The 12301-nt window shown below is 38.4% G+C and overlaps 1 protein-coding gene across 3 annotated transcripts in view; it reads right to left on the reverse strand.

The window, feature by feature from the left end:
* LOC134342748 (phosphatidate phosphatase LPIN2-like) overlaps positions 1–12301 on the reverse strand; it is an 81593-nt gene that overhangs the window by 35644 nt on the left and 33648 nt on the right. For all 3 annotated transcript variants that reach the window (XM_063041255.1, XM_063041258.1, XM_063041256.1), the window contains exons 4-7: positions 11269–11552; positions 9972–10076; positions 9773–9893; positions 2592–3069 (exon numbers count right to left, since the gene is read on the reverse strand). In XM_063041255.1, the coding sequence (XP_062897325.1) occupies positions 2592–3069; positions 9773–9893; positions 9972–10076; positions 11269–11552 (988 nt within the window). The remainder of the gene's footprint in view (positions 1–2591; positions 3070–9772; positions 9894–9971; positions 10077–11268; positions 11553–12301) is intronic.

The following is a 12301-nucleotide window of genomic DNA, read 5'->3' on the forward strand; positions in this document are numbered from 1 at the left end:
TCACCTTTCACCCTTAACTCGTGAGCTCTAGTGGAAAAAGCCTGCTTACATTTACTCTATCTATAACCCTCAAAACGTTGTATACCGCAAACAAATCTCCCCTCAATCTTCCACATTCTAGGGAATAAAGTCCTAGCCTATTCAATCTTTCCTTATAACTCAGGTCCTCCAGTCACGGCAATATCCTTGTAAATTTTCTCTGTACTTCTTCAATCTTATTTACATCTTGCCTGTAGATAGTTGACCAAAATTTCACACAATCCTCCAAATTTGGCCTCACCAACGTCTTATACAACATCAACATAACATCCGAAATCCTGTGCTCAATACATTGATTTCTGAAGGCCAATGTGCCAAAAGCTTTCTTTATGACCCTACCTACCTGAAACATTTGAACAAAATTCAAAAAAGATATTTAATATGGTTGCAGATCATTCTTATTATTACCGCTATCTTTCCTGCACAACCTAAAACGTGATAAAAATGTGATACAGGAGAAGATCTTAAGACTACTGCTCAAGCCTTCTATGCAGGAATCCAGGCAAATGGAATGATCTTAAGTTACTTGCTCATAAATTTTCAGACTGGGGCTAATTCCTACTAGCTTGCTTCCTTATTTCCATGTTTGACAAATACGCACAAGGCTCCCGACCTTGATATTTGGAAGATGTGTACTAGGGACTTGTGCCATGATTAGCTATTGTGCCTCATAGCATTATCAAAGTGAAAGTGTTTGTTTCCATGAAACCATCTTTTTAAGTTCAACTCTACACACCAATTTCTGCATGGGAAAGGTTTGCTAGCAATTAATGATGAAATCCCCATAGACTGAACTATGATAATTAACACATTTTATAATACATTGCCATGGAGCGGCATGGTAGCGTAGTGGTTAGCGTAACACTATTACAGTGCCAGTGGTAAGTTCAGGGTTCGATTCCCACCGCACATTCTCCCGGTCACCACCTCAGTTTCCTCCAGGTGCTCCTGTTTCCTCCCACAATCCAAAAGTGTACAGTTAGGGTTAGTGACTTGTGGGCATGCTATGTTGGCGCCAGAAGCAAAGCAACACTTGCAGGCTGCCGAGCACAGTCCTTACAGATTTGATTTCATGCAAATGACACATTTCATTGTACGCTTTCATGTATATGTGACAAATAAAGCTAATCTCTCTTTAATCTTTACAATTTTCCCATCGATCACTTGCCCCCATTTCTACTCCCCTTTTCTTAAATGCACTAACTTTTGCAGGATGTACTAACACGAGTGCCAGATTGGTTAATGTGTGCAAGTTTGAAGAGAGCTACTAGCTAGCTGAATGCATATACTATACTTATCAAATTTTATCTTCAGCTACAATCTTTCCAGCAAAGGATACAAGTAAAAGCTGCCTTTCTAACCCCAAAGGAGATGAAACAAACTCATTTCAGACCAAAGATTAAACGTGGTACCTTTGATCACAAGAACATCAGAAAACATCTTGCCACTTCAATATGCCTTCTACAGTTCTTTTATGCTTGTTCTCCTGCTTGGAACATTTCAATTCATTCGAATAACACAGCGATCAGTTATATACAAATCATCACGTAGAACGAAGCTGCCAACCACCAGTTACAATGTGGCTGGAGAGTTCTCAGGTACAGACTTACAAGTACAGGAGAAATGCTTCTAAAGACAAAGTTTAAAAAAAAACAGACCATGATGAGAAAAGTGATTATGATTTTTTTGCTAACAGTGTGGGCTTGCTTAAAGACACTCAGTAAAATGAAGTCTGAGCCTCCTGTGAACTGAGACATGCAATGTCCATAATGTGTTACAAAAATAATTACCTGCAAATCATGATATCAATTAGGGATATCATTTAGAATACTGAGTCTGTGCTCTTGATGTGATCTTTGCAGGACGCTCACTCCGAGAGAGAGCAGTAACAGTACTGAATTTCCTCCATTTGTAGACAATTTCTCTTACAGTGGACTGATGAACACTCAGGTCTTTAAAAATGCTTTTGTAGCCTTTTCCAGCTTCATGCATCTCCACAATTCTTCTTCTAAGGTCCTCTGAAAGTTGTTTTGATCGAGGCATGGTGTACTCAGTATTGATGAGAAGTGGTACAATTGTTTGTGTGTTACTAGTTTAGGCAGATTGTGTTTGTCTATTATTGCAACTTAAGATGAAGATCAGACCACATTTCAGGAATAATTCATGCAGAAAACCAGGTAATTGCAAAGGGTTCACAAACTTTTTCTTACAAATATAACTCTGGAGCAAGGGATCTTCTCCTAAGACCCACAGACCCCTCAGTAAACGGTAGGGGTCCATGACATAGAAGAGGTTGGAAACCCCTGCTCTACAGTAACACACAAAATGCTGGAGGAACTCAGATAAAGCAGCATCTACGGAAAGAAATAAAGCTGATGTTTTGGGCAAGACCCTTCATTAGGATTGATCTGCCGAGTTCCTCCAGCATTTTGTGTATTACTCTAGATTTCCAGCATCTGCAGAATCTCCTGTGTTTGTATTATAACTCTAAACTTATTACAAAGATAAAATTAAATATGATGAATCACACTGTTTTAGGTTTTTTCAGTTACCTTTCTTTTTATCCATTTCATCTGTTTTTGCAGCACCATCAGAGCACACCATCTGCTGCAAAAGATTGTTACTGCTTTCCAAAGATGGGCTTTCAGCTTCTGGCTGCAGAGTTGATTGAAAGACATCACCCTTCTCTTCAGGTGTACAGATTTCAGCTTCTGAAAGTGATCTTTGGTCCGTAGAGTTCATTACAGAAGTCTCTGTCACAGCTTCTGTTTGGTCCAATGGCCATAAGTCATCTCCTAAAAAAGTTGCCCCCGCAGTGGATAGAACTGTTTGTTCCACTGATCTTTCGAGCAAAGGACTTCTTTGGGTCCGAGGCTGTGGCTTGAAAACAGTTATGGTGTTGTTGATATCAGACGAATCAGAAGTTGTTGCTTCCGCTGCACTGTTGTCCATGATGACTCTGAAATGTGTATGCTCAGAAGGTGTAATGGTGGCCACTCTTGGTTGTTCAGTCTTTTCCATTTTACTCACCTGTAAAATAAAGGTAAAATAATGGCTAATAGTGTACTTAAACATATTTTACTAAAATTTGTTAAATATTTAATATTTACAGTCAAAAATAAATTTTTTATAATAAATTGAAGCAACATAAGGCATCAGTAAAAATAAAGCACTGAAAATATTTTCTTAATCTTTTTGTGGAAATATGTTATAAGTGATCGATGGTACTGTTTAAAAGTCTTAAGCACATGTTAAAAATTTGTGTAAAGACGCTTTCAAAACTAATGAAATGAAAAGTTTCTAAATCATTCTCTTAGGTACACTGTTTCGCAGCTTTGTAAGAAAATCAACTGGTAGGCTGTTCCAAGCATCTTGGAAAACTTGCCTCAGTTCTACAGATTTTAACCGTCTCATTTGCTTCTGTCTCTCCAGGTAATCCCAGACAGCATCAATTATATTGAGATCAGGGCTCTGTGGAGGCCACATCACCAGTTCTTGTTCCTTTCACTGAAGATGGTTCTTCATGACCTTTGCTATGTGCTTAGCATGATTGTTCTGTTGTAGAATGAGGTTTGGACCAACCTGAAGCCTCCACTGATAGCATTACATGATGGATGAGAATCTGCTTGTACTCTTCAGCACTGAGGATTCCTTTAATTCTAACCAGATCACCAACTCATTTGCAGAAATGCAGTCCCAAACCTGCAGGTAACCTCCACTGTGCTTCACTGTTGACTGCAGACACTCAACGATGTAGTATCTCCAGCTCTTCTACAGACAAAATGCCACCACTTGAGTCAAAAATTTCAAATTTTGACCCGTTAGTCCAGAGTACTTGCAGCCATTGTTTAGCACCTGTCCTTTATTTTTATGCGCAGGTGAGTCTCTTGGCTTTATTTCCTCTTCAGAGGAATGGCTTTTAGGCAGCAACTCTTCTATGAAGACCATTTCCGACAAGAGACTGTAGAAGGGCATACTTGGGCTCCAGTGGCTTCTGTGAGTTCAGAGCTGATAGCAGTGCTGGACTTCTTCTGACTTAGAAGGGACATCAGTTTGACGTACCTCTCATCTGCTGCACTCAGTTTCTGGGGCCAACCAGTGTTGTCCTCAACTTTGCCCACTTCTCTGTGCTTCTTCAGGAGAGCCTGGACAGCACATCTGGGAAATTCCTGTCTGCCGCAAAATTTCAGTTTGGGAGCGACCTTGCTGATGCAGGATTACCACCCTGTTGTCCTTTTGCTATGCTCCTCTTGCCATGGTGTAAGAATCGATGATTAACAGTTAAGCTGTCAATATCTGCTACAACCTCACCTTTTAGTTTGGTTATCTTTCAGTTCGTTTGATTCTTTCTACATCCATCTCTGTTTTTTTGATTAGGGCACATGGATAACAGAGCAACTATCTACCATCACCAGGTACTGCTACAATACAGAGATTGCCCAAAAACAAACCTTCATGAAGATCTGCTGGTTAAATTGCGCGACCTCGGCTTGCTGAGGGGATCAGGCCCGCAGTCCTCGGAGTCGCCTGATGCCGGTGGCCGGCGGTGGGGACGTCGTAAGCGGTGTGCGAGGAAGCGGAAGCGAGGCAAGCAGGAAGGAGTACGTACCAGGCAAAAAGCAAGCCCTAGCCGGCCGGCTCTCCCGTCCATTCTGCTCTCCAATGTCCGCTCCCTGGACAATAAATTGGACTACATCCGACTCCAACGAAATACTCGGCGGGAGCACTGAAAGCGACGGAATCCCGGACGCCGCCATTCAGCTGTTTATTTATGTAGCAGTTTCTCACCCAAGCCACCGGACTCAATGCCCAGAGCCTGGACTGACACCAACCTACTGCCCTCTGCTGTGCCTATTGTCTTGTTTATTACTTATTGTAATGCCTGCACTGTTTTGTATACTTTATGCAGTCCTGGGTAAGTCTGTAGTCTAGTGTAGTTTTTGTGTTGTTTTAGTCATAGTCATACTTTATTGATCCCGAGGGAAATTTGGTTTTGTTACAGTTACAGACATCCCACCCTGCAAAAACTCATTTCAGGGAGGTTGCACCATCAATTTGCGGGAGACTTCCGGGAGAGGTGGGATGTCTGCAATAGAGTAGCTCCTTAGCAGCTGTCCAGCTAGTTTAAATAACGTTAGCTATGCTAATGAACAAATGACACCTGTTAAACTCACCTCAACATGTCTTTTACAGTTTTAACCCACCATGGGCAATAGAAAAGTTACTGTTGCAAACAGTGCAGCCAGCAGCACTGTCATTATTTTTGACCCCTATTAGGCAGGGGTACACTTTAGTGTAGTCTGCGGTGACGTACGTTTCATATATTTTTTGGAACACTCTGCCATGGCGCACGCTCGCGCTCGCGCGCTCTCTCTCTCTCTCTCTCGGTCGCTCACGTGCTCTCAAGCATCTCGCTTGCTTTCTCTCTCGCTCTCACACTCTCACTTGCTTTCGCTCTCGCTCACTCGCTTGCTCTCTCTCTCGTGGTCGCTCTCGCGCTCTCCCTTGCTTTCTCTTGCTCACTCTCAAAAAAATTGATTTCCGGGATATTGTATATAATTTGCGGACATCAGGGAGCCACTATTAATATGCGGGAGACTCCTGGAACTTCCGGGAGAGGTGGGATGTCTGCAGTTGCACCAACCAAGAACAGAGTACAAATATAGCAATATAAAACCATAAATAATTAAATTAATATGTAAATTATGCCAGGAGATAAGTCCAGGACCAGCCTATTGGCTCAGGGTGTCTGACCCTCCAAGGGAGGAGTTGTAAAGTTTGATGGCCACAGGCAGGAATGACCTCCTATGATGCTCAGTGTTGCATCTCGGTGGAATGAGTCTCTGGCTAAATATACTCCTGTGCCCAACCAGTACACTACGTAGTTCAGTGTAGTTTTTGTATTGTTTCATGTAGCACCATGGTCCTGAAAAACATTGTCTCGTTTTTACTGTGTACTGTACCAGCAGTTATGGTCGAAATAACAATAAAAAGTGACTTGACTTGTTTCAGTTAATCAGTTTAGCTCATTCAACTCATATCATTGATCATTAGCATCCTGTTTGTTACCTTTGTAAAATCATGCACTGAGTTATATACCTACAAAGTAATCAAGTTTTTTTTAAATTTGAAAAGTGGTCTATTACCTAATGTTACTTTCTTTAACAAAATACAAACATTTCTCTGTAACATTTAATTTTTTTTGGAAAATGAATGTTTTGAAATCTAAAATTTGTTCTTTTCTACTAGCACACCAATGTAGAAGATAAAAAGAAATCTAAAACAAAATTTATTTGAAAAATCTAGGGTGCCTAAGACTTTTGCACAATACTAATATTAAAATATTTGAAAACTTTTAGTGAGTTTAATTTATCAATAAATAAAAATGCTTAACATAAATAGTATGGTTAAAAAAACTCAGGCCTCAGTTCGTACTAACTCTTTAAATTCACCTTTTTTTCCTCTTTTTCGAGGTACTAGACAAGGTTGTCCTCTTAGTCCTTTATTATTTGATACTGCATTAGAACCTCTTGCAATTGCTATTCGAGAATCTCCAAATATTATTGGTATAACTTGTGGTTCAAAGTCTCATAAAGTATCACTTTATGCTGATGACTTACTTTTATATATTTCTAATCCTCAAAAATCTATTCCTGCAGCTTTAGATTTATTAGCACAATTTAGTCTTTTTTCAGGTTATAAGTTAAATCTCAGTAAGAGTGAACTTTTCCCGATTAGTAAGCAAGTTCCCTTATATCAGAACCTCCCGTTTAAATTGGTTAATAACCATTTTTCATATCTTGGGATTAAAATTACCTGTAAACATAAGGATTTATTTAAGATTAATTTCCTACCCTTAATTGATCACATTACTCAACTTTCATTTAAATGGTCTCCACTTTATTTAACTTTGATTGGTCGTATTAATGCTGTTAAGATGTTTATTCTGCCAAAATTTTTATATGTATTTCAGGCAATACCGATTTTTGTTCCAAAATCCTTTTTTGACAAAGCTGACTCTAAAATTTCTTCTTTTATTTAGCAAAATAAAAACTCGAGATTGGGTAGAATACATCTACAGAAAGCTAAGAGAGATGGAGGCTTGGCATTACCTAACTTTAGATTTTATTACTGGGCAATTAATATTCGACACATGAAATTTTGGTTACTTGACCTAGATACATTATCCATTCCTAAATGGGTAGTATTGGAATTACAATCTGCTCAAGGTTATGCACTTGGTTCCATTTTAGGTTCTTCTCTTCCTTTCGATTTGAAATGCTACAAACAGGTTTGTAACCCGATAGTTAAATATACCTTACGTATTTGGTTTCAATTCTGAAAATTTTTCGATCTTAATCAATTTGGGCTTGTGATTCCTATTTAAGGTAACGTATGCTCCCCCCCCCCCCACTTCCACGGACCGTGCCTTTCAAATTTGGAAGACTAATGGTATATGATGGTTTTTGGATTTATTTTTAGATGGCTCCCTTATGTCTTTTGAACAATTATCTAACAAATATAACTTACCAAGAATACATTTTTTTAGGATCTCCAAGTTAGAAATTTCCTAAGTACTATACTCTCTTCCTTTCCGACATTACCTCCTACATATATTTTAGATACTATAATTAACCTTAACCCATGTCAGAAAGGTGTAACGGCTATTATTTATAATACTATCATGAAACTTAGGAAAGTTCCATTTGATAAGATTAGGTCAGATTGGGAAAAGGAATTGGGCTTTATTATTTCAGCGGATGACTGGGCGCATATTTTACAACTGGTCAATACTTCCTCTATCTGTTCCAAACATTCCCTAATTCAATTTAAAGTTGTTCATAGAGCACATATGTCTAAAGATAAATTAGCTCGTTTTTATTCTCATATTAATCCTCTTTGTGACAGATTTCATGGGGAGATAGCCTCCTTAACTCATATGTTTTGGTCCTGTCCTACTTTGGAAACTTTTTGGAAAGACATTTTTAATATTATTTCAAAGGTATTGAATACAGATATTTCTCCCCATCCTGTTACTGCTATCTTTGGATTATCTAAAATTTCCAGCAATCTTTCCCCTTCAGCCCGTAGAATGATTGCATTTCTTACTTTAATGGTGAAAAGATGTATTTTACAACATTGGAAGGAGATTAATGCCCCAACTACGTTGTTTTGGTTTTCTCACACGATACTATGTTTAAATTTGGAGAAAATTGGAAGTAATCTTTATGATACTTCAGTTAAATTTGAACAGACTTGGAGACCTTTTATTCAACATTTTCATTTAATGTAATTATTTTTTCTCTTTGCCCATACTTACATTCCCTTCTTGTTTTTTTATGGAGGTCGGGTTTGAGGACGTGATTGGTTTAAGTTGTTTAAGTCTACTTGTTACCTAGTTAGCCCATTGCTTTGCTTTGCTTTTTAGATTGGTTGCATGGTGGGTTTTTTTTTTCTCTTTACTGATATGTATGGAAAATTAGTATACTATTATATTACCTTGTTATTTTATATCTAATCTGCACTGTTTGTACTAACTTTTTTTTGTGTATTAATATCTCTTGCAAATTTATATTGCAACAGTGTATTAGTGTCTACATGGTTTACTTTTTGTGTACTAATTTAATAAAAAGATTTAAAAAGAAAGAAAGAAAAAACTCAAAAGTACTAGCAGAAATGTATTAAGCATCACAATTTGTTGCGAGCAACAAAATGCCCATGTTCACTGTGGAAGCAAAGAACAACAGATGTTTCAGGTCAAGACTGCGTACCAAGACAAAGTCTCAATCTAACTATCCCTTCACCTCTAGAGATAATGCTTGACCCACTGAGCTCATCCAGCAGCTTGTCTTTGTTCCAGATTCCAATTACTGCATTCTCCCTTGCGTGCCCACATTCACTGCTGACTGACAGGAGAATGTGAATTAATTAGTCAGCCGTGTGGCTTAATGGAGAAGGCATTTGATTCTGGTGATGAGGATCTGAATGATCAGAAGACTGCAGATTTGAGTCCTGCCGTAGTTGAATGTCATTGAAAGGACAAAGTATGCTTAATGGCTGCATAATAGTTGGCATGACACTATAACAGCCTGGGGCATCGGAGTTCAATTCCAGCGCCGTCTGTAAGCACATTTGCACATTCCTTCCCGTATGTGCATGGGTTTCCGCCGGGTGTTCTGGTTTGCTCCCACAGTCCAAAGGTGTATCAGTCTGTAGGTTAATTGGTCATTGCAAGTTGTCCTGTGATTAGGTTGAGGTTAAATCAGTGGTGGCATGGCTCAAAGGGCTGTAAGGGCCTGCACCATGCTGAATTGATAACTAAATAATAAATAAAACAGGTCCCAGAATCTAGTTGGGAAACCTCAAAAATGGAACTTGCCAGTGAATTCTGGACTTCTATACCTCTGCAGTAGCTCCAGCAACAAAAGTATCAGCTTAGATTGCTGCTATTTTCCAAACAGGTTCCAGTTGAATAAAACACTTAGAATCAATGGACAGATCATTCTTCATGTCAGTCTTTTCTCTGCATCATACAGTATGTGTGAGATTTAGAATCTTACCTCCAAGATCACTACTCTAAATACTTTTAAAAATGCTGAAATTCATCATAGTGGACAGAATTTCAAACCCCAGACTTTTTACCTGCTTAGGTCAGAGAGATAAAGAAATGCTTTATAAACTACTTTGAACTGAAAGCATTTAAATATAACAAAATTATCAATAGGTACTGCACCTGTGGAAAACCTCCCCATGCCCACTGCATCCGAGACTCTGTTCCTAAAAAAGATCCTTCATGTGGCTTTACAACCAATTCAGAGTCACTTTTTGGTGAAGAAATTCGATCATAGGAACAACTGAAATACAAAATGAATTGTTAGGCGAGCTTCACATCACAAAAATAAACGTAAATTTTTGTTAATCAGTAATTATACCTCTCAAGAGAAGACAATTCGCCATCGGAATAGGGATAAATTTCCCGTGAATGGAATGTGTTTGAATCTTCATCAGGTAATTCAGAAAAGAACTGGCACACTTCACTGCAGCAGAAAAAAAATTATAAAAATTATGGGCAATTAAATTTTATGCACACACTAATCTCAGTTAACATCTCTTCAAAACTAACAGTTAACATTTATTTTGTGCTTTGTCAGGATTTTCTCCACTTATGAAACAACTGTCTACCAACACAACAAAACACTGGGTAGTGTACAACATTACTGCTGTTCTCTGAAAGCAGCAAATTTGGACGTTTCATTACCCACACTATCAATCTCCTAGTGTGGACATATGATCTATAACCCACTCCTCATCCACCTACGTATCTACAACCCACTCACCATGACCAAAGCTAGACACTATCACTTGACTCCATTGTGGCCTTGTATTTCAAGGCTTCTTTACCCAGCAGCATTTCAGCCTGTCAACCAGGACACCTACAAGCAAGAAATTCACAGCAAAAAATATTGAAGCTAACCTCCAGACTTCCAACCAAGATCGCCCAATCTACCTCAGTGGCTCTTGAGCTCTATTTAACTATCCCCACTACACTTTTTCTGTAACATGCAACACTATATCCTGTATTATGTTTCCTTTTAGTACCTACCTGGAGGTAATTATGCATGACATAATCTGTCTGGATGACTCGCATGACAAAATCTTTTCATTTTATCTTGGTTAATGTGACAACAATAAAGCAATACAAACTTTAAAACAGCTATTATAATATAATACAGTAGCACTTTTTTTTAAACTAAGAAATGGAAGTTTGCTGCCTTCTTAATATCAAGGGGAGGGAGCAAAAATATGTTAGTGCAGGAAAGAAAAAAGTAGGTAATTTTACCTACTTTTTTTAAACCTTAAAATAAGGTTAAAAAAAAAGCCATAATCTTAGTTAATAGTAAAACAGGAATGCAGGAGTGAATGCATACTTCTGCACGCATTCCTTTCATATCCCAAACTAACTCTTGTATAAAGCCTTGTTTACAGCCATTAGACAAATCATTATATAATGAAAACAAGAAGAAAATGTTAACAGATATTAGAGCTGCAAGTTATTAAAGGAGATTGCTTCTTCCACAAGACCTGTGAAGATTAAAAAATAATAAACCAGAAATTTTAGTCTCATTAAGTGCTATTAGGAGCAGATTGGTCAATATGACAAATAATAAATAATCAGTCACAAACTACAAAGTCAATTCCAATGCTTCCAAAGGTTAATAAATAACCTACCTTGCAGCTGCACATCGTAGCTGTTCTTCTGAACTAACATCCATCTCGGGTACATCTTGCTCATCTGAAGAGGACTCCTGATCATCTTTCTTTGAGTTCTCTGGTTTATGCTTCCTTCTGCGACGCCTTTTCTTTTTGGCTGAAGTATTATTTACTGTGTTATCTATTTCTGGTCCAGTAAATGAACTGGGCAAGTTCTGATTCTCAGATAAATCTGATTCTTTTGTAAAGTAAGCTCCTTCAACAGGAATCGGAGACGTTGTTAAGTGTGTGGGAACAATACCCTGAGAGAAAGAGAGTCAGGAATAAAACTTCATGCTTGAACTTCAATTGCAACAAACTGGCTGCTTTTCATTTATAATGGTAACAGAAAACATCTTAGCTTTATGACCTTTGGACATCTCCATTGCTTTTATAATTGAAGTATTTTTTGAAAGTGAACTCCCTGTTCGGATAGAGAAAATCAATTTGCACAACACAGAATGGACAGTTCAGGTAAAGGCCCTTCTGCCCATGGAGTAGTGCTGAAATAATTAAGCTGATGACGCCTAAAGTAAGGATTAAAGTAATCCTTTCTGTCTGCACATGGTATTGATATGCATGGGGTCATTGATTATGCTGTTGCTTCACTGAAGTAACAAATATAGACAGAGTCCACAGAGGGGAGGTTGGTTTCTCTGATGTGCTAAACTGTCTATAACTCTCTGCAGTTTCTTGTGGTTATGTGCAGAGCAGTCGCCATAACTAGCCATTATGCATCCAGGTTGAAAGCTTTTCTATGGTAGGCTTTGATAAACATTGGAAAAGGCCCTTATCCCTCTATTCTCTGTATATTCCTGCATTTGTCTAAGAACGTCTTCAAATTCTCTATCGTATCTGACTCCACCACCATCCCTGACAATGTATTCCAAGCATTCATCACTCTCCAAATTTCTCCTTTGAACATTCCCCCTCTTATGTTAAATGCACACACTCTAGTATTTGACATTTCGATCCTGATACCCACTGTCTTCTCTACCTATGCCACTCACAA

This window comes from Mobula hypostoma, chromosome 2 (assembly GCF_963921235.1).
Source record: "Mobula hypostoma chromosome 2, sMobHyp1.1, whole genome shotgun sequence".
Classification (NCBI taxonomy): Eukaryota; Metazoa; Chordata; class Chondrichthyes; order Myliobatiformes; family Myliobatidae; genus Mobula; species Mobula hypostoma.